Raw genomic sequence first — 23749 nt, 5'->3', positions numbered from 1 at the left:
AGGTCTCAGTGCCCCACGCTCTCCAGTCTGAGCCCAAACCCGAACAGAAAGAACAGGCAATGTGCGCTGGAGGGCCCATGCTATCTGACATGGCATCAGCCTCAGGCTACCTGTACTGCTGGCACTTCATTCAGAAAACTCTGCAAGAAACCGCACAGTCTGATCGATGTGCTACTGCCAAAGATTTGCTGAGAGACCCCGAGAACAGAGGACAGAAGCGTGAATGAGAGCATTACAAGGCTGAAATCAGCGATAATGGTAACATTTGCCAGAGGGCTCAGAAAATATTAATTATATTCAAAGCTGCAGACAGTTCGCTTCACTGAGCTCTTTGTAATACATTCCAGATAAGTGATGATTTTTTGTTCCTTCTCTTTCCCTTATTATCAGCATAATCAACAACATTAATATGCTAATGTGTTGGGTCTTTGCAGCGAGCCGTAATACCAAGCTCAGAAATCACAAACACACCAACTCCTCCACCACCCCTTCGAGCTCCCATAGGGCCAACACACCCAGCTGTGAGGAAGGCAGAGGGCAGCTCCGTGACAGCCCCCCCAGACCCATCCCACCTGGGCTTCCCAGCAGAGCCAGCAGCTCCCCAGCGGGATCCATCTCTAAGTTCATCTCAAGACCAGGCTGCAGACTGGGCTCCTCAGCTCCTCTTTCTTTGCCTGACCTCACGTTCTTTTTTAAACCACACCTGGCTGATGGTAGCACCGCTTTTCCTTTAAATCCCATAGAGCAACTAGAAGCATTTAGTGTAATTGTGATTCTAGAGCTGCCAGAGGCGCGGAGCGTACTCCTCCCCTGACCTCGGGGAGATGCTGAGGAATTTGGAGTTGGACTCGATGATCCTAATGGCTCCCTTCCAACTTCAGATATTCTACGATTCTATTTCCCATTCATTTCCACAGGTCAGGATTTCACGTGACAGCTTCTCTGCAGAAATGGATTTGTTATTGGGACTACGAAGTGGAACAAAGATGAGCATGTGGTTGGAATTGAAAGATAAAGAACCCACCCTCATATTTCCTTCAGGCAAAAACCTTTTCCTTACTAATATTCTCCTAACACTGAACATACATCCACTTCTATTTTCTCTCCTCTCCTTTAATTAAGTGCTCTGTGTAGGTGATTTACATGGTGTCCATTTTCAATCTGGTTCATTGAAATAATTAGGGAACTTCAAAGCACTCTGAGTCCTCTTAATTTCAGTACAACTTTTCATTTATAATAACAGCACTGTGAATAATTTAGATATCTTAAGCACTGCAGAAAGTTTATATCTGCATACATAAGCCGTGCTTTCTTCTTCTGGCTTCTAGTGCTTAAATACACCACTCACCTCTGTTAGGGGCATCCCTGTGGGCACATCTCCACTCTCAAGACTTTGTCCATAACATCGTGAACAGACAGCTCAGCGAAAGCAAAAACAGCTAGTTGGTTTTTGTAGCCTATCCTGTAGTCTGTTCCCCCAAAAAATAGTTTTTGTCTAACCTTATGGAAAACTCCAGTCCTATTCTGTTTGTTTTTATACAAGAACCAACAGAATTTCAATAATTGCACGTTAGTAGCAAGTGTTGAAAATAAATAATTATGCTTTTAGTTGCGAGAAGTTACCATCAGCTTGACGGTCCACAGCACAGATCTTCACGGAGCAGAGAATCCCAACAAACTGAGATGAGAACCAGCCGCCTTTAGAAAACGCGCTCTCTCGAATCTGGAAAATTCCCATTTAAGCTTATATCTTTGATGTGCTTCAGCTTTAATCTGAAGCAATCCTTTAGTTTAAAGATGATCTGGTGTGAAATTTATTATGAACTATGCTTTATTTCTTGCCTTATGGAGTAATAAATTTTGCTGCCCATACAAAGGCCAGAACTGCTATTCAAAGGAACAGCACAGAAAACATAATTTACCTGCTAAATACATTAACTAAACAAATGACTATTCAAATATGAGCTGTATAACTTTCATTAAGTTTGGCTTTCTTCCTCACAGAGGAAAGGGATCGCACAGAATACCCAATTACTTCTCAGAGGTTTACATCCCAATCCGTCTGCATTATTGGTGACATATTAATCTGCTTAGCAGGAGCTTACTGCAGGAAAACTGTACGCATTTTGCTGAGCTTGCAGAATGAAAGTTCCAGAGATAATAACCTGCAACTCCAAACTGCAGTTATAGAAAAAAGTTTTAATTAACAGGGACAGCTCTGGCTCACAGTGAAAGCCGATCTGAGAGCCCACACAGAGGGGTGCTGGGCAGGGGCCTCTGCTCCTCCCACAGCACACGGAGGTACCGCCACGGGTCAGCAGGTACTGCTGACATCCAGAACAGGAGGTTACGTTGATTTTCTATACGCCACAAATAGATGTTATGCCCTATTTCTGAGTTTTACCAACTTTCTCCACCACTGAAACTCCACCTTCTGTCCCTTACGTTGCCACTGCCCAGGGATGCTCCTGCCATTCCTTGTGTCCTCATCAGGTTCGGGCTGACCTGCAGGTTGTGACCTTGAGGACACAGACCTTGTGCAGACCCCTGCTCTGCACCACAGTGAAACCTGCTTTCGCACCACCATCCATACTTCTGCCATCTGCAGCCCATGCAGGGCTGGTTTGGTCCCCACCACGCTCACCTCATACAGGCAGTGTTTGGGCTTCACCTCGCCATCACTCAGTTCACCTCCTCCACTTTCCAAGTGACTCAGTGCCATAAATGCTGCTTTTTCTCTTTTCTAATCTAGCTATTCTCTCTTCTAGAAACACCTTCTATATTTTACATTAATATTTTACATTACCAGTTCCCCAAGCTTATTCAGATCTTCAGCCTTTTTGGGTCTTCTACTCCTCCAGCAGCAGTAACTTCTCACCTGCCCATTTTCCCCTTCTGACCTCAGTATGGTTCTTGGCTCCCTCTTCCTCAAAAATCCCCTTCGCCCTACTAATCTCAAGCACAGGTCTGACCTCTGAGCCCATCCTGGCCTGCACCCCCAAGCTTCTCCTCCCAGTGCCCCAGATCCCTCTACAAGCTCTACCTTACAGTGCATAACCACCATTTCCAGCAATCACACTTCCTTTACTGCACAGTTATTCTCTTTTCTAGGAGTTCCCACGTAAGTGTTCAAATTCTCCAACTTAACTGCACAAACATGAAGTGGTTCCCAAACACCGTTCTACCACAAATAAAAGCTCTTCCCCTTCCTTACTCTCTTATCTCTACACATCTTAAATTTTGCCACGAGGAAAACAAAACCTTTCATTGCCCATCACTTCAAGTTTCATTCTTCAATCCTCCTTCGCAGTCGCGGATTCAGATTTTCTTAATTGCTCCCCATTTGTCTCACCATAATCACTAATGCTGCACATCTGTGCTGTAATATGCCTGCGTGTGTGTTCACTAATCGGATTACCAAAACGCAAAAGCTGCCATGCCAAAATGACAGCACAAACGCAATCTTAAAAACGTAATTCTCACAAGTACCCATGAAAATCGGTTACTTGAGTACGAGAATGCAACGTGCCATCCACACTGACATTCATCTCCGCAAATACCTCGCTGCCTACAGACACCTGACTACATCTCCTCTGGTTTCCAGCGCACAGTAGCTGCCACAGTTCTCTCTTGCGTATTTTTAGGCAGAATCAAGTAATTAAGTCTGCACTGTGCCCTCTCCCCTCAGCACCAATTAGTCCCAGCATTACCCTGGGGCTGTGACGTAGCGAACAAAAATATCCTCAATTAAATACCTGCAGAACTCAGGGCGGTCGCTTGGTCCACCTTCATAGTTTAAAATACATCTATACTCTAAAAAAAGAGCTATGTTCGTTTCAGGAAGGACTGCGTTACTTCACAACAGCACTATGGCTCCTTTCGGTGAATTCATATCTGCACTCAGCACTCTGTCCAACCTTGCACTCATCAGAATCTTGCAATGTTCCAATCCCGGGGAGGAAGGACACAGAAGCGCGGATACTAAAGGAAGGTGTAACAAGAAGCATTGCAGGAGAAGAAAAGCTGCCAATGCAAAAAAGGTACAGGGCTCCTGCAAGAAGTTAATTATGCCATGGCAAACGTGCATACTTATTTACTGATATTTCACAGGTTATTGAGCACACAGAAAGAATGCTGAAGAAAGGCCGCCGCAAGTAAATGGAATTAAGCATTCCCTGTCGGTGTTTACTTGCTGTTTGCTTTCACTTTCATCCCAAGGAAGATGGTGGGTGGCACATTCTCCCTTTCTACAGGCCAGGTTTTTACACTTAAATGCGTCTTGCGGTTTTCTCCACTCGTTGTTTAAGTGTTTTGCAGCTCTCAGCTGCCCCACCATCCTGAGCCGAGTTCAGAGAAGCCCCCCAGCCTCTCCAAACTGATCCCTCCTGTTATGGGAAGGGGGACCCTTCCCCTACAGAGACCCTCAGCACAACAGAATTCCTCTGAGCTTAAAACAGTCCCTCTTGAAATGCTGCCAACAATCCTCAGATTCCTATTTTAGGCATCAGACCACCTGGAAATTCTGGTTGGCCATACAGCTGGGGTAAGGGCCAGTCCATAAAGAGCAATCAGGCACTGGCACTGGGGCCACCACCCCTGGGAGTGTTCCAGAGCCGTGGGGACGTGGCACAGAGGGATGTGGGCAGGGAGGATGGGGGGGGTGGGCTTGGAGGGCTTTTCCAACCTCAATGGTTCTAGGGTTCTGTGATTCTGCGTTTAGGATTATGCTGGAAAACAAAGATGTCTGGTTTGTGCCATCCTCCCGGAGTACAACCACTACACTCACTTCAGGCAGTAGGGCAGGCTGTGCTGTGAAAGGTTCCTGTGTAACCACAACAACATTGTAAAACCAAACTGGAATATTCAGAGGCAGCTATAGACTGTTAGCTATAGACTACTCATTCAATTTCCAGCTTGTGTCTATTCTCTCTACTCTTCCAACAGATGAGTCAATAGCACTCAGCCATTTTTTGGTAATTTTTTTTTGCAGAATGCCATCACAGTCACTGCTGAATTTGATATCCTTGCAAAACCCACATGCTAGCACTATGCCAGGAGGCACAGCTGCTGGCACGAAGAAGCTGTCATCTTGCCCCATCTTCAGCCAGGAGGAAATCCAGACTCGGGAGCAATCAAGTCCTTCAGGCTCCCCTCCTGGGCAGTGCCAGAGGGAACCCACCTTTGTGTGCAATGTATTTCACCCCAAACGTGTGGGAATAACAACCCAGGCTGTTCAAAGCAGAGTATTGGGATAATCCTGCATTTCTAAGGGCTTCCATCAGCAGAGGGCTCTAGAACTACACTCCTTTAGGTATCGTATTCCCTCCCATGATTAATCTGTCCCAGTTTTTTTTAGTCAATTAACATGCTGTTCTTATGCTACAAATGTTCTCTAAAAAAAATTCTCACAGCTGAGCTGTCAAACTCTGAAATTCAGTACATTGGAATGTCAGGTTTTTACAAACTCCAGGACTTTGTTAAAGTATAATCAGAACTTTAATACCCAATTATGCAATCTTAGCAATAACATTCTGAAGAGAATTTTATTGCTTTCGCTGTAAACTGGGAGCATCTACCAGAACCGTACCAAATTGTTCCACTCAAAAATACATGGGCTTCATTCTTAATGGAGGGGTTCATCAGATTTCATCTAAAATTGCAGGTGTGAACATATCAACACTGGAAGATTCAAGCATTTGGGCACAATAAGTGTCATTGTTTTTCCGCTTAGCTTCTCCCCTTATTATTTTGTCTGGTGGTCACAGCTCAGTTGCTTACTGCTCACTTACAAAACACAAGGTCGTCTCTGCCTCAGCTCAGTTAGATTAGCAGAAGTTCTTTGAGGGCTAAGATACCTCCCCTGAGCAAGCACAAGGAAGGCTAGAAGTCCAAAGACATTTCTCATAGACTGAAACAAGAGTTTAAAAAAATAAACAAACATGGACGAAGCACTGAGCAAAATGTTGGCATCCACCCACCTTCCAAAGTAAGTCTTAGCTGTATAAGAAGTGATAGCCTTCTGACAGTCATTTATAAATAGACACACAGCCCCCATTGTACAATCTGCTCCAGTGACAATAAGCCTAGAAAGGAGCAGAAACACGACCTAGAGGCAAGACGTTGTAAGATAAAGAGAAGTGAAACATGGAATTTGTCATCCCCAATTGAATTAGCAACACTAAGATATTTTAATAGGCATGTCTCCAACTATCAAAATCATTTGGACAACCACAACCCGTGACAAAAAGCCCTCTGAAGCAGGTACTGTGCTAGTGCCAATCAAAACTGAAACAACATTCCCAGATCAGACTGAACAACAGCTATGCATGAAGTTCATACCACTATTTGTAGGACTGTTAAAGCACACTCCTTTCCCATTTTCAGTCTCCACGTGGCTTACCTTCATGTGACTCAGAAAGCAATGGAAAAGGGCTGCTGTATGGACGTGGATGCCCACATAGAAAAAAAAATTCTCTACAAAGCATACTGAAAGATACACGTCAGACATATAGATACACATCACACATAGAGCTCAATGTTGGTTGATCACCAAACAACACCACACAAAGAAATTGAAGATCACACATTCACTAATTTACTAAATTTACTCTTTAACTCAGAGGTGATTCTGCTAAGATCAATCAAGTACATTTGTACATTTTTTCGTTGAATTCCATAATGCCAAAATAAAAAATATTCATCCCCTCAATAGCCTTAAAAAAAAAAAAAAGGACAAAATTTATCTTCTTGAGACTCGGCTTTAAAGAAACAAAACAATTTTCATAATAACCTAGGTATCTGTTTCTATCTATTGACTGGTCAGCAAAGTTATCTTTTAACTACTGCCACAAGACAAAGGGGGAACACCAACAGAGCTGGTATTGTTTATGGGTTGAGTGGCTATGCCCGTGAAGAACAGCATTTAAATGTAATTGCTGCAAGGTCTTTCAATATACTCACTGTTTTCCAACTCTCAGCTGTACTGGTTATGACAATTTCACACAGTGTTGTCATGCAAGAGAGGGACTTGCAGAAAACTCTTCTGCAGCAGACATTGCACAAGCCAGCAAAAAATACCGAGGAGCAGTTCCCAGGCTTCAGCTTCAGCACCAGCTTCTCAGCCTCTCGAGAGGTTCACCGACGTGACGGCGTGTAACTGCAGAGAAAGCATGGAACAAGAATATAAATCTGCTCAAATTGACAGGTGCTAGTTGTAAAAAAATGGTACATTGAGTTGAAAATGAGGACAGACACAATGATGGTTGCAAGATCCAGATAGTGCCCATTATTTTAACGCAAGAGTAAGTAAGAGAATTTGGAATGGGACATGAGGGCGTCTGGACACTCATGAACAATCAGCAGCAGTCAAGATGATTAGAGAGGAGACATGCAGGAACAGCTAATGGCAGTAGGGAACAGGAACAAAAGCTGAGCATGTGGCTGAGGGAAGGGATTGAGTCAATACAGAAGAAAGAGCAAATTGTAAATTGCAAAGGGATGCAGCGATAGCTTCGCTGACAAACCACGGCGCTTTGATCTCATAGCAAGTGCCACAGACCTTTCTGTCTCTATAGAAGTGATTACAGTTTTGCTGGGTCAAGTGACATATGGATCAGGACTGCCCAGTACTGTAAGTGCCACTGAACCGCATCAGAAACTGAACATGAACATCTGAATCTCAGCCTGAATGAGGGAAAAAAACATTTGGAGCAGCTTGGAATGTATCCCATTTCTCCCTCCCACCAAGGAAAACAGATGGTATCAGAAAGATGAACAACATCCTAACAGTCTATGCCACTGTTCCTAAAGAATAAAAACAGAGAGGCTGAGGAGCCCAGGATGGGAAGCAGAAGTGCTGGTGCACCGTGACCCCCTGCTCTGGATTAAAACCACATCTTTAATTTCTTACCCAAACTCTTCTTCCCAAACTCCAGTCAACAGGTTTCTCCCTTCTAGCAAATCCTACCAAGTGTTCTCCAAAAGCTTAACTTTTTCTAAGATTCAAACTACTGTTAATAACTGTAACTAATAACTTTAAAGTTATTCAGAGGCTGTTCATGCCAACTCATTCTTTTGCCAAAATGCTCTTTGTAGGTATGAACTTGGTAGAATAGACACAAGGACATTCAGAAGAAGCAACAAAAGCTTATAAAGACATTGAAAACATTCATCCCTGTGGAACCTTCACTTGATATCTGTCTATCTGAGATATAAATTAAATATTTCTAAAACACAGTTATTCAAACAGAATTTTTCTTTCGCCTTAATAAAAACATAAATACAGCTATAAAGAAAATGATGCATGAAATGGCTTCTCTATCACCACAAGATGAAGTTGTATATCTCATGGGGCTTTGAGCAACCTGGTCTAGAGGGAGGTGTCACTGTGTATAGCAGGGGGTTGGAACTGGGTGATCTTAGCCCATACAATTCTATGATTCTGCGATCTGAGGGCTCACCTGGCCTAGAAAGACACTGTGGTTATGGTGTCCTGTAGAATACTGACTATACATACAATATTCCTAAACCTGCTTGCTGCCTGTTCAGTGCCAGAAAACTTGCCATGTTATAAAATTTAGTCCCTCCATACATTCTACATTTCTGTGCTTCATTGTGCACAACTTCCAGCCTGCTCATTGACTATGTAAGATGACAGCATTTTGGAAGTCAGGCTGTTAGCTACTGGCAGCTGCCAAAATCCAGCCAGAGTTGCTTTTAATTTAAAACTTCCTCAATGTTAAAAATCTGAACAGAGGAACTATACTTGCTTAGAAGGTTGATATTCTACAGTTTAAGAAGTTTCACTAAGAACACATGAGTCTGAGATCTGTGCCTCCTCGACATACTGAATTACATCCTCATCATTAAATTACTTCATCTTCCCCGAATGTGTTCAGATGTACTTCTGCTCTGTTCTCAGCAAAACCATTTATGTTTATCAGTTCAGAGATGTTTTGATGAAAGCTATTAAATTAGCCCTATTTAAATAAAACTGAAAAATTGTCAGAATCTTCTAATTAAAGTCCTGCTCCTTTTTGCTCAAAGTAATCTCTAACACATTTATCCATTTGTTTCACTCCTATCAAATCAGGCACGGATCACTAATTAGTCCTGTTTCCAGGCTGAAACTAAGTCCTGCAATGAAACAGGGGACCAATGATAACAGCAAGTCTCTCTTACTCTCTCTGTCATATACTGACCACATCCAGATCTCAGCATTCAGTGTATCAAAGGTCCAGCTCCAATTAAGTCCCCTAGGTTACTTCAAATTGGCATGCATAAATGAAAGAACCAGTATAACTGTGTTCACTGAGTTCTACCAAAGAGACATTTCTGTTCATACACCTGGGCTGATTTCTTTATCATAAAATATTAGAAGGTCTTTTTTCAGCTAGAGATATCTATAAAACTAACAAGCTAACAGGAGAGTGCTTGCACCTGTGACTTCAATTTGTGATAAAAATGGAGACAAGGAAATGGCATCCTCACCCTGCGTCCCCACGTTCACTGCAGGAAGTACTGCACCTGCCCTGCCCCTCTGGGGGACACTGAGCTCTCAGACAAATGGAGCCAGCCAAGAATCGTGGAGCTTTGCCCCTGTCCCAAAAGCACTGCAATCTCATTTCATGGCACATGCGAGCAAAGAGACAAAACCCAAATGACAGGGTTGGGGACACGAGGCAACACGTGGGTACATCTCCTTCCCTTAGCTGAAGTCTACAGCCCAGCACGTATCCATCTATGTTCTGGCGTTAGTCAAACAGTAGGGGAGGCTTAAAAATAACCACTTAGTAATTTTAACCAGAAAAGTACCATGTGATTTACTATTTACTGCATCACTGAAAGGGATTTTACGGAAAAAGAATGTTACGAAAGCAGCATTACAGCCCAATGTGTGGCTCATGTTCTGTGTACCAATGGGTGACTCTACAGTGAGGGCCAGGAACGCCCTGACGGAGATCTGCTCGCATGCACACATCAGGGAGGTCTGCAGAGCTTGAAAGCTTCCAAGGTCCAGGCTGGAAGGTGCTGAACTCACCTTCTGTGAACATTCATTTCTTACACGCCAAACTACAACAAAGTGATTTCATTTTGTCACTTTCTATGATAGAAAAAAAGATATTATTTAGCAGACAAAGAACCTGTCTTCTAGACTTAGAAGATGATTATCACAGATGTCAGTCTGATGGAAAAGGAAGCTCGTGCTGCTTTAGAACAAGTTGCTGCTTGAAGTTTTCTCAAGTTACATTTTTTCTGTCAGGGAATTTTCCTAAAAAGAACCATCAGCTTACAGATGCATCTGAAATTCAAAAGCTTGTTGAGAGATCTTCTGAAATGTGGTATAAGGAACGTGCTACGGCTCCCAAACTTCTCATGAAGAAAACAAGTCCCAGTATTGGGAGCCAGGCGTTGGACTTCGTGATTCTTTCATCCTTATGGGCCCCTTCCAACTTGGGACACTCTATGATTTTAACTATTCTACACACACTGACAGCACCTAAATTTGAACCCGTAGTGCTGGGATCTTCTAAGCCTGTTGCATTTGTTCCCAAGTGGCCCATCTGCAAAGTGTTACCAGTGGAGCTGATTCTAGAAGGAACGCACCAGTCTGGCACCGAGCGTCACCCCAGAAGTTCACGGTGTTAAACAAAGATAACAGAGGAGGCAAACAGAGGATGTTCACTTCCTCCTCTTCTCCACTCCCAAAACATTCCATCAGCCAATAAAACATTTAAATCAGCCAAACTCCTCCGCCTAAGTGTACAGTATTGCCCTTTCCAAACAGAAATGTCAGACTCTGCAATGACTAAAGATGACTCACAACCAAAACCTCAGCTCTTAACACTCAGATGAAATCAAGGTTTGAATTTTGCATGTAAACATTTCCCCTCAGAAGTACATAAGCATCTACTTTTGACAGTACTTTTAAATCACGGGGGTCCAACCTGCTGGCTCGCCTGGGCCGCGTTAAGTGAAGTGGGATTGTTTTGGGTTGCATATAAAATATATAATACTGATAAGATATAGAAGTGACGCAAATTCCCGGTGTAAGGACACACAGAAACTCCCTTGTCTTCAAAGAAACACGAGAGACGAGTTGCACAAAACCCAACTGTTTCTTTCATAAGGGAAAGGGAAGAGTCAAAGACAAAGCTGCCCACCACTGCTTTCTGGTTAAATGCAATCAATCTTTTACTGCTATGATAGAACAAAAAGTAGGTCTGAAATTAATTCCAGCACTGGTGTTAAGGATGCTTGGCACACTGCAGAAAATGCTGGCGTTCGAGTATCTGCATTCCCATACAGAGACAGAAGTAATGCATACAACATTGTGCTCAAAAAATCCAGAGATAGCATTAATTAACATCTCAGATGCCATTAAGCTTCACGAAAGTCAGCACACAGAACATTAGATTTATCCCCATTCAAAACATCTTGTTCGACTTCATGAAGACATTGTATGAGGTCACTGTTGCAAAATGAATTTCCAAAGTTCCAACTTCAGAACCAAAGCTTTGTGTAAAAATGTCTTTAGTGCATTCCATGACTTCCTGCTGCATCAGCCGTAACGGCGCACGGTGCGGCACGTCTTATCATTATCAGTCATGTAGAAAAATGAAATACTCAGTGAACTAATTAGAGGAGCAGCTGTTTTCAACACCCATGTGTTAGACCGCGATAACATTTCTAGATGACTGAAAATAGCTGCTCCTCAATTCACTCACAAGGTGTCCAATATTTCCTGATCCAAAGCGCCGAGATGCTTCATTGTAACACAAACAGAAGAAATTTGGACCAAGAAAATGAGGCACATCGTACTGATTTGTACTGGATTAAAGTTAAAATAAAATGAAGCAAAGACAATATTTTGACTTTTGTGTACATAAACATCCATATGTTGTGTCAAATAATCTCAAATGACATCAAATGTTATTTTGAACTTTCAGTGACAAGTAATCAAGTAATTGAAGCAGAAATTAAAGCATCTCAAAGCTTTTTTTTTTTTTTTTAAATTAAATTCTGACATTTTGTGAATCATTTAGGTGAAATCCTTGCACTTCAGAATTAGCTGTTCAACTGCAAGTTTTGACAGCTCCAGGAATTTTCTCTAAAGCTGCATGCAACTCTGCTCCCCTGGTGAGGAGGGACGGAAGCAGTGCTAACTGCCAGCAGCTCGAGTGGCTCTGATTAATTCACTCTCATGTGGTGGAAATGCTCTCACTAATGCTTCAGGAGATGGAGTTTGGGCGCGTTGATGTAAAGGCAGAGCACTGACATCACTTCAGTTTTTCCAGAAAGACACACGAGTATTTTTAAACAGTCCTGACTGACAGCCTTCATAACCCTGAGCATCTGCACATTACTTTCTGTGATGACAAATCCTTCTCCTAGCAAGACTCTCCCATGACTCTACAACAGCAAAAATGAGGCAGCTGGAACCCACCAGTTCTCCTTAGCGGAACCGAGAAATTCAGCACGACGTACCCAAGGACGAGTCCTCTGCCCTCACTGCTTGACTTGTTATTTCATTGTGAGGATGAACAACACGAATGGTTTGGTGATAATGGCACGTTCACTGTGGATTTCCCAACAGTGATTGCCCAGACTGCTAACAGAGCAGCCACTGCTGAAACACAATTCCAAATACTCCAGCCTTGAGAAGAGCAACGAATACCAACTTTCCAGCTCTCCAGCACAGACAGTACAGTTCTGTGATGTTGGCCTCTTCACGTGTCGCACGAGATGCAGACAGTGCTCCTTGGAGAGAGTTGCTTATGCAGAAAACATCTCAAAATCACTTAGCCAGATAATGCCATTATTTATCAGGCATTATTAATAACATGGAGAGAGACAGATAATCTACATGAATGCACACCAGAGATACAATTGGAATCTCTGACTAGTCCCCTACAACTTAAATAACACAGACCTATTTTTTAAAGGAACACTGCCCTGTTTTTTGGATTTTCAGAGAAGTGAAAGTTAGATATAGTGAATGGACAGGGCTGCCTTAAAAAATGGCATCAGCTCTGCAATACCTTTAGAACATCTTTCAAGCAGATAGGAGCCATCCGATTTAAACTACCACTGGCACCTTTTGCAAAAAAATGTCTTATTCCTCAGCAGTTTCACACCTCCTCATTATAGGTTTCTTTCCTGTGCATTTTTAACCCAGGAAAGTTAAATTTGTAGCCAAACTGAAAAGAGAGAAAAGCAGGTAATGCCATTATCACTGGCATCAGAGCCAGTGAACAGCCATGGTTGGAGGGACCTCTGGTCCAAATCTCTGCCAAGGCCATGCCCTGTTGTTTGAGTAACTCCAAAAAATGAAAATTTAAAGCCTAGAGCCTCACAGTAAAAGTGCTTTCCTATGTTCAGGTGAAATTACACTTGTTTCCATTGATGTCTACACAATAAAAGTGACCGAGCTCTCAGCTGGCCTAAATTGACATTGCTATATTTATTTATTGGGAATTTAGTTCTCTTCAGATAACGGCTCCACGATTTAACAGTAGGAAGTTAACTAATAGAAGCATGGTAGAAGCAAACAAAAATACGTCCTCAGTAAGGTTTATACTAATTAAGCAGCATTATCAAAGCTGAGTAAGAGCTAGTTGAAGATCTCAGGTTTCAGTCCCCATTGCACATAATTATAACACAAGATTTCGTAGTAGGGAACCTTCATGGCTCAGAGGTGCTTTGTAGCTGTTTGGAGCTTGCAATATATTTTTTTCCATTTGTCTTTTCCAAATCTTAAATGAGTTAACTGAAATCAATCAAAATATATTCTGCAACCATACAGAAAGTAAACATGGATATATAGTTAAACATTTAATGTGCTGTAATGTGACGAAAGCACAGCATGGCAGCATAGTAGCAAAGTCCTAGGTTGCAGCAAGTGAGTGCTCAAATGCAGCAGCTGTGGACACAAAACAAAAGAAAGAATCCACTTACCCTTGAAAGGCCTCAGGTATACAGGGATCTCCAGTGAGACACCCTCACCTCACTGCCAACCCTTAAGTGAAGGCTGGGAAGGGATGGATCCTGGCTCCAGCCCTTCCAGTCATTCAGATGCATTGCACTGCATTGCATGCACCTGAGCCTGGGCTGGCCTGCCTTCCCCCCAGGTGCTCCATCACTGCTTCAAGCCCTGACTTAGCATTTCTGCGGCTTGGTTTTGTTTTCAATTACAATATATATACAGTACATAACATACTTCTAACAAACTGTGTACATCAGGTAATAATTTGTATCAAAACTCCTCGAAGCCAGAGCAACTTGGCAGATGTACTGATATCACGATAGCATTTGGATAAAGCACGACACAGTGGAGTCCTTCATTCTGCCCCAGAGCAAAGTATTGTGTGGAACAGCTTTGAACTTTTTGCAACAATCACTTTTTCACTGATACAATCCCAGCAGTATATAGATCACATTTTAGCAGAAAGAAGTAATATTAAAAAAAAAAAAAAAAAGCTCCTCTTAGCAGAAAGAAGCAACAGAGACTAGGAGAGGTTGTTCCAATACAGCTGCATGTTGCTCACTCTTCCTTTTGTACTTATTCACTTCTGTTTGAGTGCCTGCCTTGCAAACAATCTCTTTTCCTTCTGTTCAAAATGCCATTAACAACAAAAATACAGCAAACCCTTTGGAAGCATCGATATTGCTATCTTGTTTGCTTGTACTTTAATTAATTGCAATATCATCTTTTCAAGTAGATTCACAGCTTATTAAATGAGACAAAACCTTCAATTCCATCCGAAGATGGAAACAATTCATTGATAAGTAAGATTGCACTGACATTTTGAAGCTGCTCCAGTGCGCTTCTGACTGTAAGACACTTGGATTTCGGTCTCGTGAAGGCAGCAAGCCCCAGCACCCGAGCCCTCAGATGGCTGTGGAGCTGGGACCTGCCCTCAGCTGCACTCGTGTACATCTGTACCAGCACCATTTGTTTCAGCAGATTTCAGCTGAAATAACTAAAAGCAACGCTTGTTTTAAAATGAATGGGGGAGTGTCAAAGAACTTGCAATTTAGCTCTCTCCACACTATATTGTCAGTTAATCCATTCAAATGATTCTTTTTCCCCTTTTTGTTCAGGCACTGGGATGAAAATATAGTGACTGCTGCTTGGCACCCTTTCAGAATCAGGCCATGCATGTGCATCCATTAAACAGCTCTGATTACAAGAACATTAATATTTATCGAGGAGAAGAAAGTGAGCATCTACTTACTTGTCACTCGTGGCTGCAGACTTCTAGGTGGTGACCATTTTGATTACAACACTTTTTCACGTTGCGGGTTCCTTAAATGGGAAAAGAAAGAGAGAACTTTAATTAAGTATGGTCAGAGAGGGCCCAGCTTAAAGCAAGTAGGTCAGCGCTTCCTTTGAGAGCACTGCTTTGAATGAAGTCATTACAGCAGTGCTTATGCTCCGAGCTGCCTGTCTTTTAATTTACACTTTCTACACTTAATATAAGCCCAGCCTAAGCAGTTAACTTCAAAATGCATGAAGTGAAATGAAAGTAACTGAAAAATGAAAAGAAGAAGGGCAAAGTCGTGCCTCCAAACTGGGAGCTTCCAGCTGCCGATCAGCTAACACAGCCTCAGCCTTTTTATGAAAGGCTGATCATCTCGTGAAATCAGATTTATCCTTACACAAGGCCTGCTCTGATATCTTGAAATTTACCGTGGATGACAGTGAATAGAAGTTATTACAACAGATATTTGACCCTGAAAGATAAATTGTATTGACATCCTTCTAGTAATGCAATAGAAATAGAAAACTAACAAAAAACTGCTATAAACAAATGAGCCTATAAGACAATTTAGAACGAAACTACCTGCTCAGTAAGGGGACCAGGAGGCATTCTGCATCTTATGCAAAGTTCTCCAAAATTAATTTTCAGGAACTCCAAATAGACTTTTCATCACTATTTAATATCAGTGCCAGCAGAATGCAAAAGAATTGCCAAACTTTGTGTCACTCCTCCTCACTCAACGTTCCAAGCAGATCAGAAGTTCAAGGGAAAACAAAATCTCTCTTACCCCAGGTCCACCTTGAGCTCAATAGAGTTTGGAAAAGCCCTTTAAGATCCCCAAGGCCAACCCAACCCACACCCACCATGCCCACTGACACAGCCCTCAGTGCCACTTCCATACTTTTCTGATGCTGAAGAAAGAGGAAGGAAACACAGCCATGCTGCTCAGTTGAATAAATGATGGGCAAGAACTAAAAGCACACTGGGCTGGCTCAGTCGTGAAGGAGGAACCGCGTGTTTGTCATACAAACCTGTTCTTACAAGACGTTTGTTTTCCAAGTTGTAAAAGTGTTTTGATAAACTAAAGAAGATTCAACTGAAACTCTCTAGAATAGAATATCAAAATAACTTTCCATTTAAACATTCTATATCCCCTAACAAACTCAAAGGCAAACATTTGGATTATATCAGAATGAAATGGCTCAACTGACCGTTTCTCAAAGGTCCACCTCTCACTCAAAGAATCCAGTGATTCTAGAAGAAATTCTACAGTCTTTGTTCCTAAGAAAATTTCCTCCAGAACTGAAATTCCCCATTTGCCCAGCTGCAGTTTCCAGGCAACCAAACCTCCAGGAAGGATGCCTGAGGCAGGCAGTGGCTCTAGCACAGCTCCCCAGAGAGTTGCAGGGTGCTCAGCACACAGCTTGGAGAAAAAAGGATGCACGTGGGAAGGAGAAGGTGTCCTAAGCAGGCACAAACCAAGTCCAGACAACCTGACACTGAAAATGCAAATGGAAATTAGAGAAAAATACAGAAACCTCCCTATGAATGGAGCTACTCACTAAATAATGAAGCCTGTTCATTTACAGACTAGCACAATTTAATCTCATCCCTTGGCAGCTGCATGGCACACAAATAGCCAGTACCAGCCACCCACATCCACAGCTAGGCGTGACCCAGGACAAGAAGATATCTCAGAGGGGAAGAAAAGGACACATCAGAAATGTTCTTGTTCAGTATTTTTAGAATAAAGACATTAAGGAAAGTACCAATATCTAAAAGCCTTGTATTAAGGACATTCTACTACAGAACACTGTTGCTTTGTACAGCACCCCTAGGGGAAAACTGTCTTCTAAAAGGCTTTTAAACAATATTTATAGGCCCAGTAACAATAATACTTGCAAGCCTTTGAAAACCAGCCTATTGCTCTTGGCTAGCCTCCTTCGTTATTTCCCCATTGTGTGCAGCACAATGGCCTTCTATCAGGTCCCCTGCAAAAAAACTATTTAAAAATAAGCTGGAAAATCATCTATTTTGAAGACAAGAAATGCCTAAAATAGGTTGGCCTTACCACCTTAATTTCACTTATTTTTTGTGCATATAATATGATCGGTCTCTAATTGTATGATATTGTCACCGTGGCCTGGGCTCTCTCTGGAGCAGAAGCCCTGTGACAATCAGAGACGTGTAAGGAAGCATGCAGGAGCTACCAAGTGTGCTGGAGCTCCACAGGCCACGCAGTCATTAACTGCTTTCCATAAGCACGGCAAGAAAACTGTTCATTTCAGAGTCACTGCCAAATTTCTACATTCTGCACAAGATTGCCAAAGCATCAGAATGTTCTAAACTGTCAGAGTAATGTTTAGCCACAGAATCATAGAGTCGCCATGGTTGGAAAAGACCTCAGAGATCGTGCAGTCCAGCTGCCCATGGCCCGCCTGTATTTCTCCACTAGGAATCACTGAGGATGGAAAAGAGCTCTGAGATCACCAAGTCCGACACCAACCCAGCCCCACCAGTATCTATCCATAGGTAAGCTACTTTTCATCGACCTTCAGATGCTGCTCTGATAGTTACAAAGCAAATTAAGAGACAAAAAAAAAAAAAGAAAGGCTACAAATAAGCATGGAACGTATCGGGTCAGTGCCTGCCTAGCCCACATCGCCAGCTAACACTGCACAGCTAACTGGAAACGTCTCAGCATCCTTCCTTACACGTACTGATGCTGTTCTGCCTATCAGCCAGAGAGCAACAGGTCTACCCACGGAAATTCAGTCTCCAAAAAAGCAAACACGCTGTACACAGCTAATGAACAAAGTCATTCTCTTTTAAATTTAACTTTTCATTAAATTTTAATAAAGAAAAGGATTAAGCAGGAAACAAGAAAGCAGTAAAAGTCTAATACATTTGTTTACTGAAGTGGTATAGTGAGATAAAGGACTGAGAACTCGTTTCTGTGAGTGGCAGTGATACTTCAGCAGGTATCTGTACCCTCAGCACCCGAGACACACCAGGATTCCTTCCCACACACAGCTCCCATTGCTCCTGCCCAGCAGAGCCTGCCCCTGGCTGACACCTCACCACTCCTCATCCAAAACCTTCAGGAAGAGCTGAGGCATCCTCTGGATGTCATAAATGTGGAGAAAATCATCCCAGTGTTCCGTTCTCCTCTTCAGAACGCGCCATTCCTGGAGGCAGGTTCCACCTGGGAGCTCGGTGCCCAGCAATCAGGTTCTCACAAAAACAGGTACCTCAAACAGCAAGCTGCTCCAAAGGGCCGAGCCCTTCAGCCACTGAAAGCCATTCTTTCTCCAGAATGAACTGTTTGCTTTCTAATGCCTCGCACTGATTTACAGCCCTTACGTTGAAAAGTGAAGCAGGCTGTGAGCCGTGTTTCCCTGTGACGCTGCGCCCTTCCCAGTCAGGATGTAATAAGGGCAGCTCAGGATGTAATAAGGGCAGCTTGTTTGCACACCGCTGCTGCAAGCACAAAGGTTTCCAACGCACAGACAACTTGTTTTATACCATAAAAAATATGGATTAAGTGACAAATATAGATGGTTACCACTGGAGAGCATCATAAATTGGATCAGCTTTGTCAATGTGGCAGGGCCTCATTCTTACACACTCAACTACTTACAACATGTAAGTGGATTACTAATGATCGTGAAAGACTTCTATCCACTTCTTGATACAGTTTGTTCACAACTTGCAAATCCCAGAGCAGCGGCACAAAGCAGGGGAAACCGACCTCGTGACAACTGCCCTCCTACTTACCAGCACACTGCACTGATGGCAGCCAGTGCACTTGCAGAAAGTAAGAAAGTTTGAATAGGGCTTTAGGAAGCAGCAAAGCCCTTTTTCATTCTCTCACTGCTGTTTTAGGAACAGAACTTTCCCAAGGACGGCCAAGCTCATTAGGGAACGGTGCTTCCTGTAAGCACCAGTAGATGAATGCTCTATTTTCGGTATTGCGACTTTTCAACGGGAGACAGAACATTGTGCATGATGTAATACAATAGGATGGAAAGCCTCTGCTTTCCCAGTAAACCAAATACAAGCTGTTGGGAAGTCATTATCAAAATTAATACGTCACGCTTTCAGATATCAAAATGTGAGGAACTGAAGCAGAGCATTACAATCCCAGACGATCACAGAAACAACACAGTATGAAGCACCACCAAACACTGCTATCTGGTGTACAAGGGAAAATATTTGTTTAATATACCACCTAATGTAATAAAAAAAATAATCAGATGCATCTGTAAGGAGGATCCTAATGAGGATTCAAACCTAAGAGAAAAATCTAGCTTAGCCCTTAAAAGCAGAAGCTGCTGCCTTCTGTTAGCAAAAAGTTCACCTGCAGTTTTTTACACAGTGAGTTTGGAAATTAAGTACATCAGGCACAGAATGGAATTTATCTGAAAACAATCAAGGAATTGCACAGTTGAGCAGAACCAATCCCTTTTTTTCAGATGAACAGTTTTCATTGTCACATGAAAAAAAAAAAAAGAGAGAAGTCTTAAAATAGCCATTCTTTTCTAAGGTTTCAAGTAGAAGCTGCTAAACAAAATAAAACTGTAAAATGAGCAAATGAAACCATGTTTCTCATTTTGTCCCACTCTTCACTGGGTTAAGATTCAGCAAATAAGTATTGAGGCTCTGAGCGGTAGCAAAGCCTGCTCTGCTGTGGAAACATACTTCTATTGAATGTCCTGTTGGTCAACAGAAGTTTTTTCTGCAGCAGGGACACTTACACAGTCACTCTGCTTTGAGGTTCTCTCCTGTATTGCTTTACTTTGCAACCCTTGTCCTTAGTGGCACCGTCAGGCCACTGAAGAGCTTTCTTTCCTTCTGTCCCCAGATGTGATCCCGAGGTCCCAGCAGAGAGCCTGGGGGCTCCAGGCCCTTCTGATCACTTGGCCTTACCTCGAGGTACTGAGATGCCTGCCAATAGCTGGCTGAGCTGGGACCTCCTGGGAACCTTCAGAGCAGTCAGCCCACGACTGGAGGCGGATCGCAGAAACCTCCAGCACAACCTTATCTTCCTGAAGCTAATTCATGGCAGTCAGCAGTGGGAAATCAGAATCACCCTAAGTAATCTATCACACGTATACTTCATATGAATCATACCAGCAGGAGTTCATTGTCAGCGAATGCAAACAAGCCCAACGTGGGCATAGAGGGAGGACGGGAAGCCAGCTCCTCTCCCATTCACCACAGCTCTGCTCCTTGAGAAGGAACTGGGCTGGCACCTCCTGCATCACAAAAGCACAGAAGTATTTATTTTCCTGCTCTTACACCCCTTGCCACGTCATGCTTTTGGTAGATTTTCTTATGCAATAAGAGTGTTTATTCAAAAAAAAACCAACAACCCACAAAACCCAGAAAGGTAACATTCCATAAAACTTGAGATCCTTCTTAATTAAGACAAATAGCAGGTAATGGTGCACTGACACACACAAGCACCAACAAAGTTAGAGCAACCACAGGCATTTGTAATGGCACGGTGGTCTAAAATGTCAGAGCATGATTCTAAATTAATTTTCAGGCACGTCTGAATTACACAAGCGCATGGAACATCCATCGTCTTCTGAAGTCATAGAAGGTGGCTTTGTAAAAAAGAAGAAAAAAGAATGTAACAAATGATCTATGCATGATTCTGGGCTATATTCTGTCATCCACGACGCTGTAAATCAGCTGCAGAGCTGGCTCAACAGGCCCTTGCAGCCTTTCTTGTCTGCAGGAAAATCCTCCAGGGCACACTTTTCCTATAGCAGTACACGTTCCATTTTTTCAGTTGGCTTCCAAAACGAGTTCTGTGGTGACAAAAAGGAATAAAGGCTTTCTCAAGTGTAGGAGTCGCTGTCCTTAATGGAGGCTGAGCTCAGGACCACCAGTTGGGTGAACACGGTGACACATTCAGAGACTGGGGATGCTGCCAGCAGCACAAGAAATTGGAGATATTGTTCACCCCAAGGCTGAAATATATTTTAGATGAAAATGAAGCTTCTGCTGTCATGTCAGTTGGCCACAAAAACTGCAGGGAATGTGTGGGATAATTGAAAACTGGCTGTTCCATTGGCCACGATGCCTGGCTTCATCCACTGGATGTATTTCTGCAACTTGAGACAATATGGTGAAGCTGCTTTTATCCAGACAGATCTTTCACAAGTGCCAGGTCAGTGTCAGTTTTATGCTCAATCTTATGCACAAAACAGCGCTGCCACCGTTCAAGGCAAAACTTTCACACCTTCGAAGGCTCATCATACCATTGCTTGAAATTAAAGAACGGTGATTCAGCATGGATCAGTTTTATCGATACATCCAGCTGATTCATATTGCCATGAGCTATCAAGAAACAAGAGAATCGTGGAATCGTAGGACATCTCAACTTGGGAGGGAACCATAAAGGATGATCCAGCTATGCTGCTCTCAAGTCCCCAGGAGAGACACAGCCCCTTGTCCCAGTCCTGGAATCACCCCAAATCCACGCACATCTTTCATGAGCAGATCAGTAAACGGGGAGGTTGTACCAGTGATGTTTCCAGCAATTCAAATCATCCATTTCTGATTCTGAGAGCTTAAAAGCAGCTCCTAATTTCTGCAGAAATAAAAGATGCCTCAGCTGGAACATGCCCATCAAATGCTAGACAGGTCCGTGTGCTAGTGGATAAAACAAGGTCAGCTCTGCGGGTCAGTGATTTGCTTGGCTCCTTTTCTAGTTGGAAAGTGTATTTGTTAAGGATTTTTCATTCTGTTGTTTTTAAGGCAAACAAGTCATTTCAGACTCTACTGAGCAAGCAAATAATTCTCTGGAATTAAGCCTCTAAACTTTCCTTCTGTTTCTGCGCAGAAAATACTGTTTTCACTTGGGAAAGGGTGATTAAACTTTTAATTACCCAACTTGCACATAAAAGTGTCTCTCAGTAGAGGTAAATGTGTGTTTCATAGATAGAGGTTAATGTCCACTTTGAAGATATGGCCCTCGGTGTCTATTCAGGAGCTACCAAGCTGCTAAGAAGGTGGGGAAGGGCACACAGACAGAGCTCAGATGTCCGAGCAGTGAGATGTGGCACAGCGGTGCGGGGAGAGCAGAGCACTTTGTGTGTGCAAAGGAGAGAACACCCAGAACAGAGCCGCAGAATCACGGCATGGCTGGTCAAAATCTGCACAAGGGTAACACCCTGATTGTGCCCACCGTCAGCACAAGGCCAGCACGAAGGAGAAATCAAGAGGAGTAATTTTTCCTTAGAGCCTTGTAACAAAGTGGTATAATAGCCAAAGTATCAATGGGCTTATGAAATCATTGAGACGGGTAAGGGAAAGAAGTCAACCAAGAGCAAACAAATAGATAATGTTTGGTCCTCAAATGTTACAGCTAAATAATAACAATAGCAACAACAATAGTAATAATAATAAGTAGAAAATACAGAGATAATTACTACAAGACAGAGAGAAATTAGTCAGCATTTTCTCTAGGTGAGAGATGACTGCTTAACAGTCATAAAAAAGGCATGGGAAAGGAAAGAAGTGTGGATGAAAGGCACATCCAGGCTGCGGATCTGAGCAGTGGCTAAAGGCAGGGGAGCCAGTAAAATATATCCCATGATTATTGACAAAAAGATTTCTAAAGCCATGTTGCCACCTTTATGGCATCGTAACTTTCATCAGTAAATTTTAGAACACGTGGGAAATCAGACAAAGTTATACTGGGATACTTCCTGAAAAGCAGATAACGTGGAAATGAAATCTTTTACGTGACAGCCAAGGATGCGTAAGGATGATGATGTAAAACCAAAGAAATGATGACTGGTTATTTTAAAGGGTAAGAGGTGCCCCAAATAAAGCTTCTGTGCCAACGGCCAGTACGTCAAAGTTAACCTGAAAAACTGTCTGCTCTTATAATAAAACAGCACTCTGCCCGCCTTGCATTTCCAAACCTCTGCTGAAGAAATGAGGGTCAGCAGTGACATGGATAAGACATCCCAGAAGGCCCACAGAGCTTCCCAAACCCACTCCCAATTAACTGAGGAAATCCCAACAGGACCAGCAGCAGCTTCACCTCCACGTGTCACACATCTTCCTCAGTCTTTGGGTTTTACTCTGACAAGTTCTGCCCCAAAGCGTTGCTAACATCCACTTCCCAACAACAAAAATCCACGTCCCTAACTACATCACCTAGCCACTTTTTTCCTAGATCACTGAAGGGATCAGCACCATCAGTAGCATCGAGACTCGAACACGGCCAGGCCTTGACACAGGGCACAGTCTGAGCTTTTCCAACATCTGTTACCCAGCATTTGGCTCCACAATGTTCAGATTAATAACAGCACATCTGGGTTGTTGTTTTCCCATTTCTTTAATTCTAAAGTAAAATAAATTATAGTTCTGATTGCTGCAGCAAGGTATAAAGATAACTGTGTTGGTAGTACTTATTGCATGGGAGTGCATTTTATCCTATGCTTTTTTTTAATTTTAAAAAA

At 42.7% G+C, this 23749-nt stretch overlaps 1 protein-coding gene across 2 annotated transcripts in view; it reads right to left on the bottom strand.

Moving 5' to 3' along the window:
* Positions 1-15309, bottom strand: part of LRRC7 (leucine rich repeat containing 7) — a 90414-nt gene extending 75105 nt beyond the window's left edge. For both annotated transcript variants that reach the window (XM_031554881.1, XM_031554880.1), the window contains exons 1-2: positions 15237-15309; positions 6961-7156 (exon numbers count right to left, since the gene is read on the bottom strand). In XM_031554881.1, the coding sequence (XP_031410741.1) occupies position 6961 (1 nt within the window). In that variant the 5' untranslated portion in view covers positions 6962-7156; positions 15237-15309. The remainder of the gene's footprint in view (positions 1-6960; positions 7157-15236) is intronic.
* Positions 15310-23749: the final 8440 nt, after the last annotated feature.

The sequence above is a fragment of the Meleagris gallopavo genome, chromosome 10, assembly GCF_000146605.3.
Source record: "Meleagris gallopavo isolate NT-WF06-2002-E0010 breed Aviagen turkey brand Nicholas breeding stock chromosome 10, Turkey_5.1, whole genome shotgun sequence".
NCBI lineage: Eukaryota > Metazoa > Chordata > Aves > Galliformes > Phasianidae > Meleagris > Meleagris gallopavo.
Note: the sequence above shows the minus strand (reverse complement) of the source record. Positions and strands in the feature narration are given on the sequence as shown.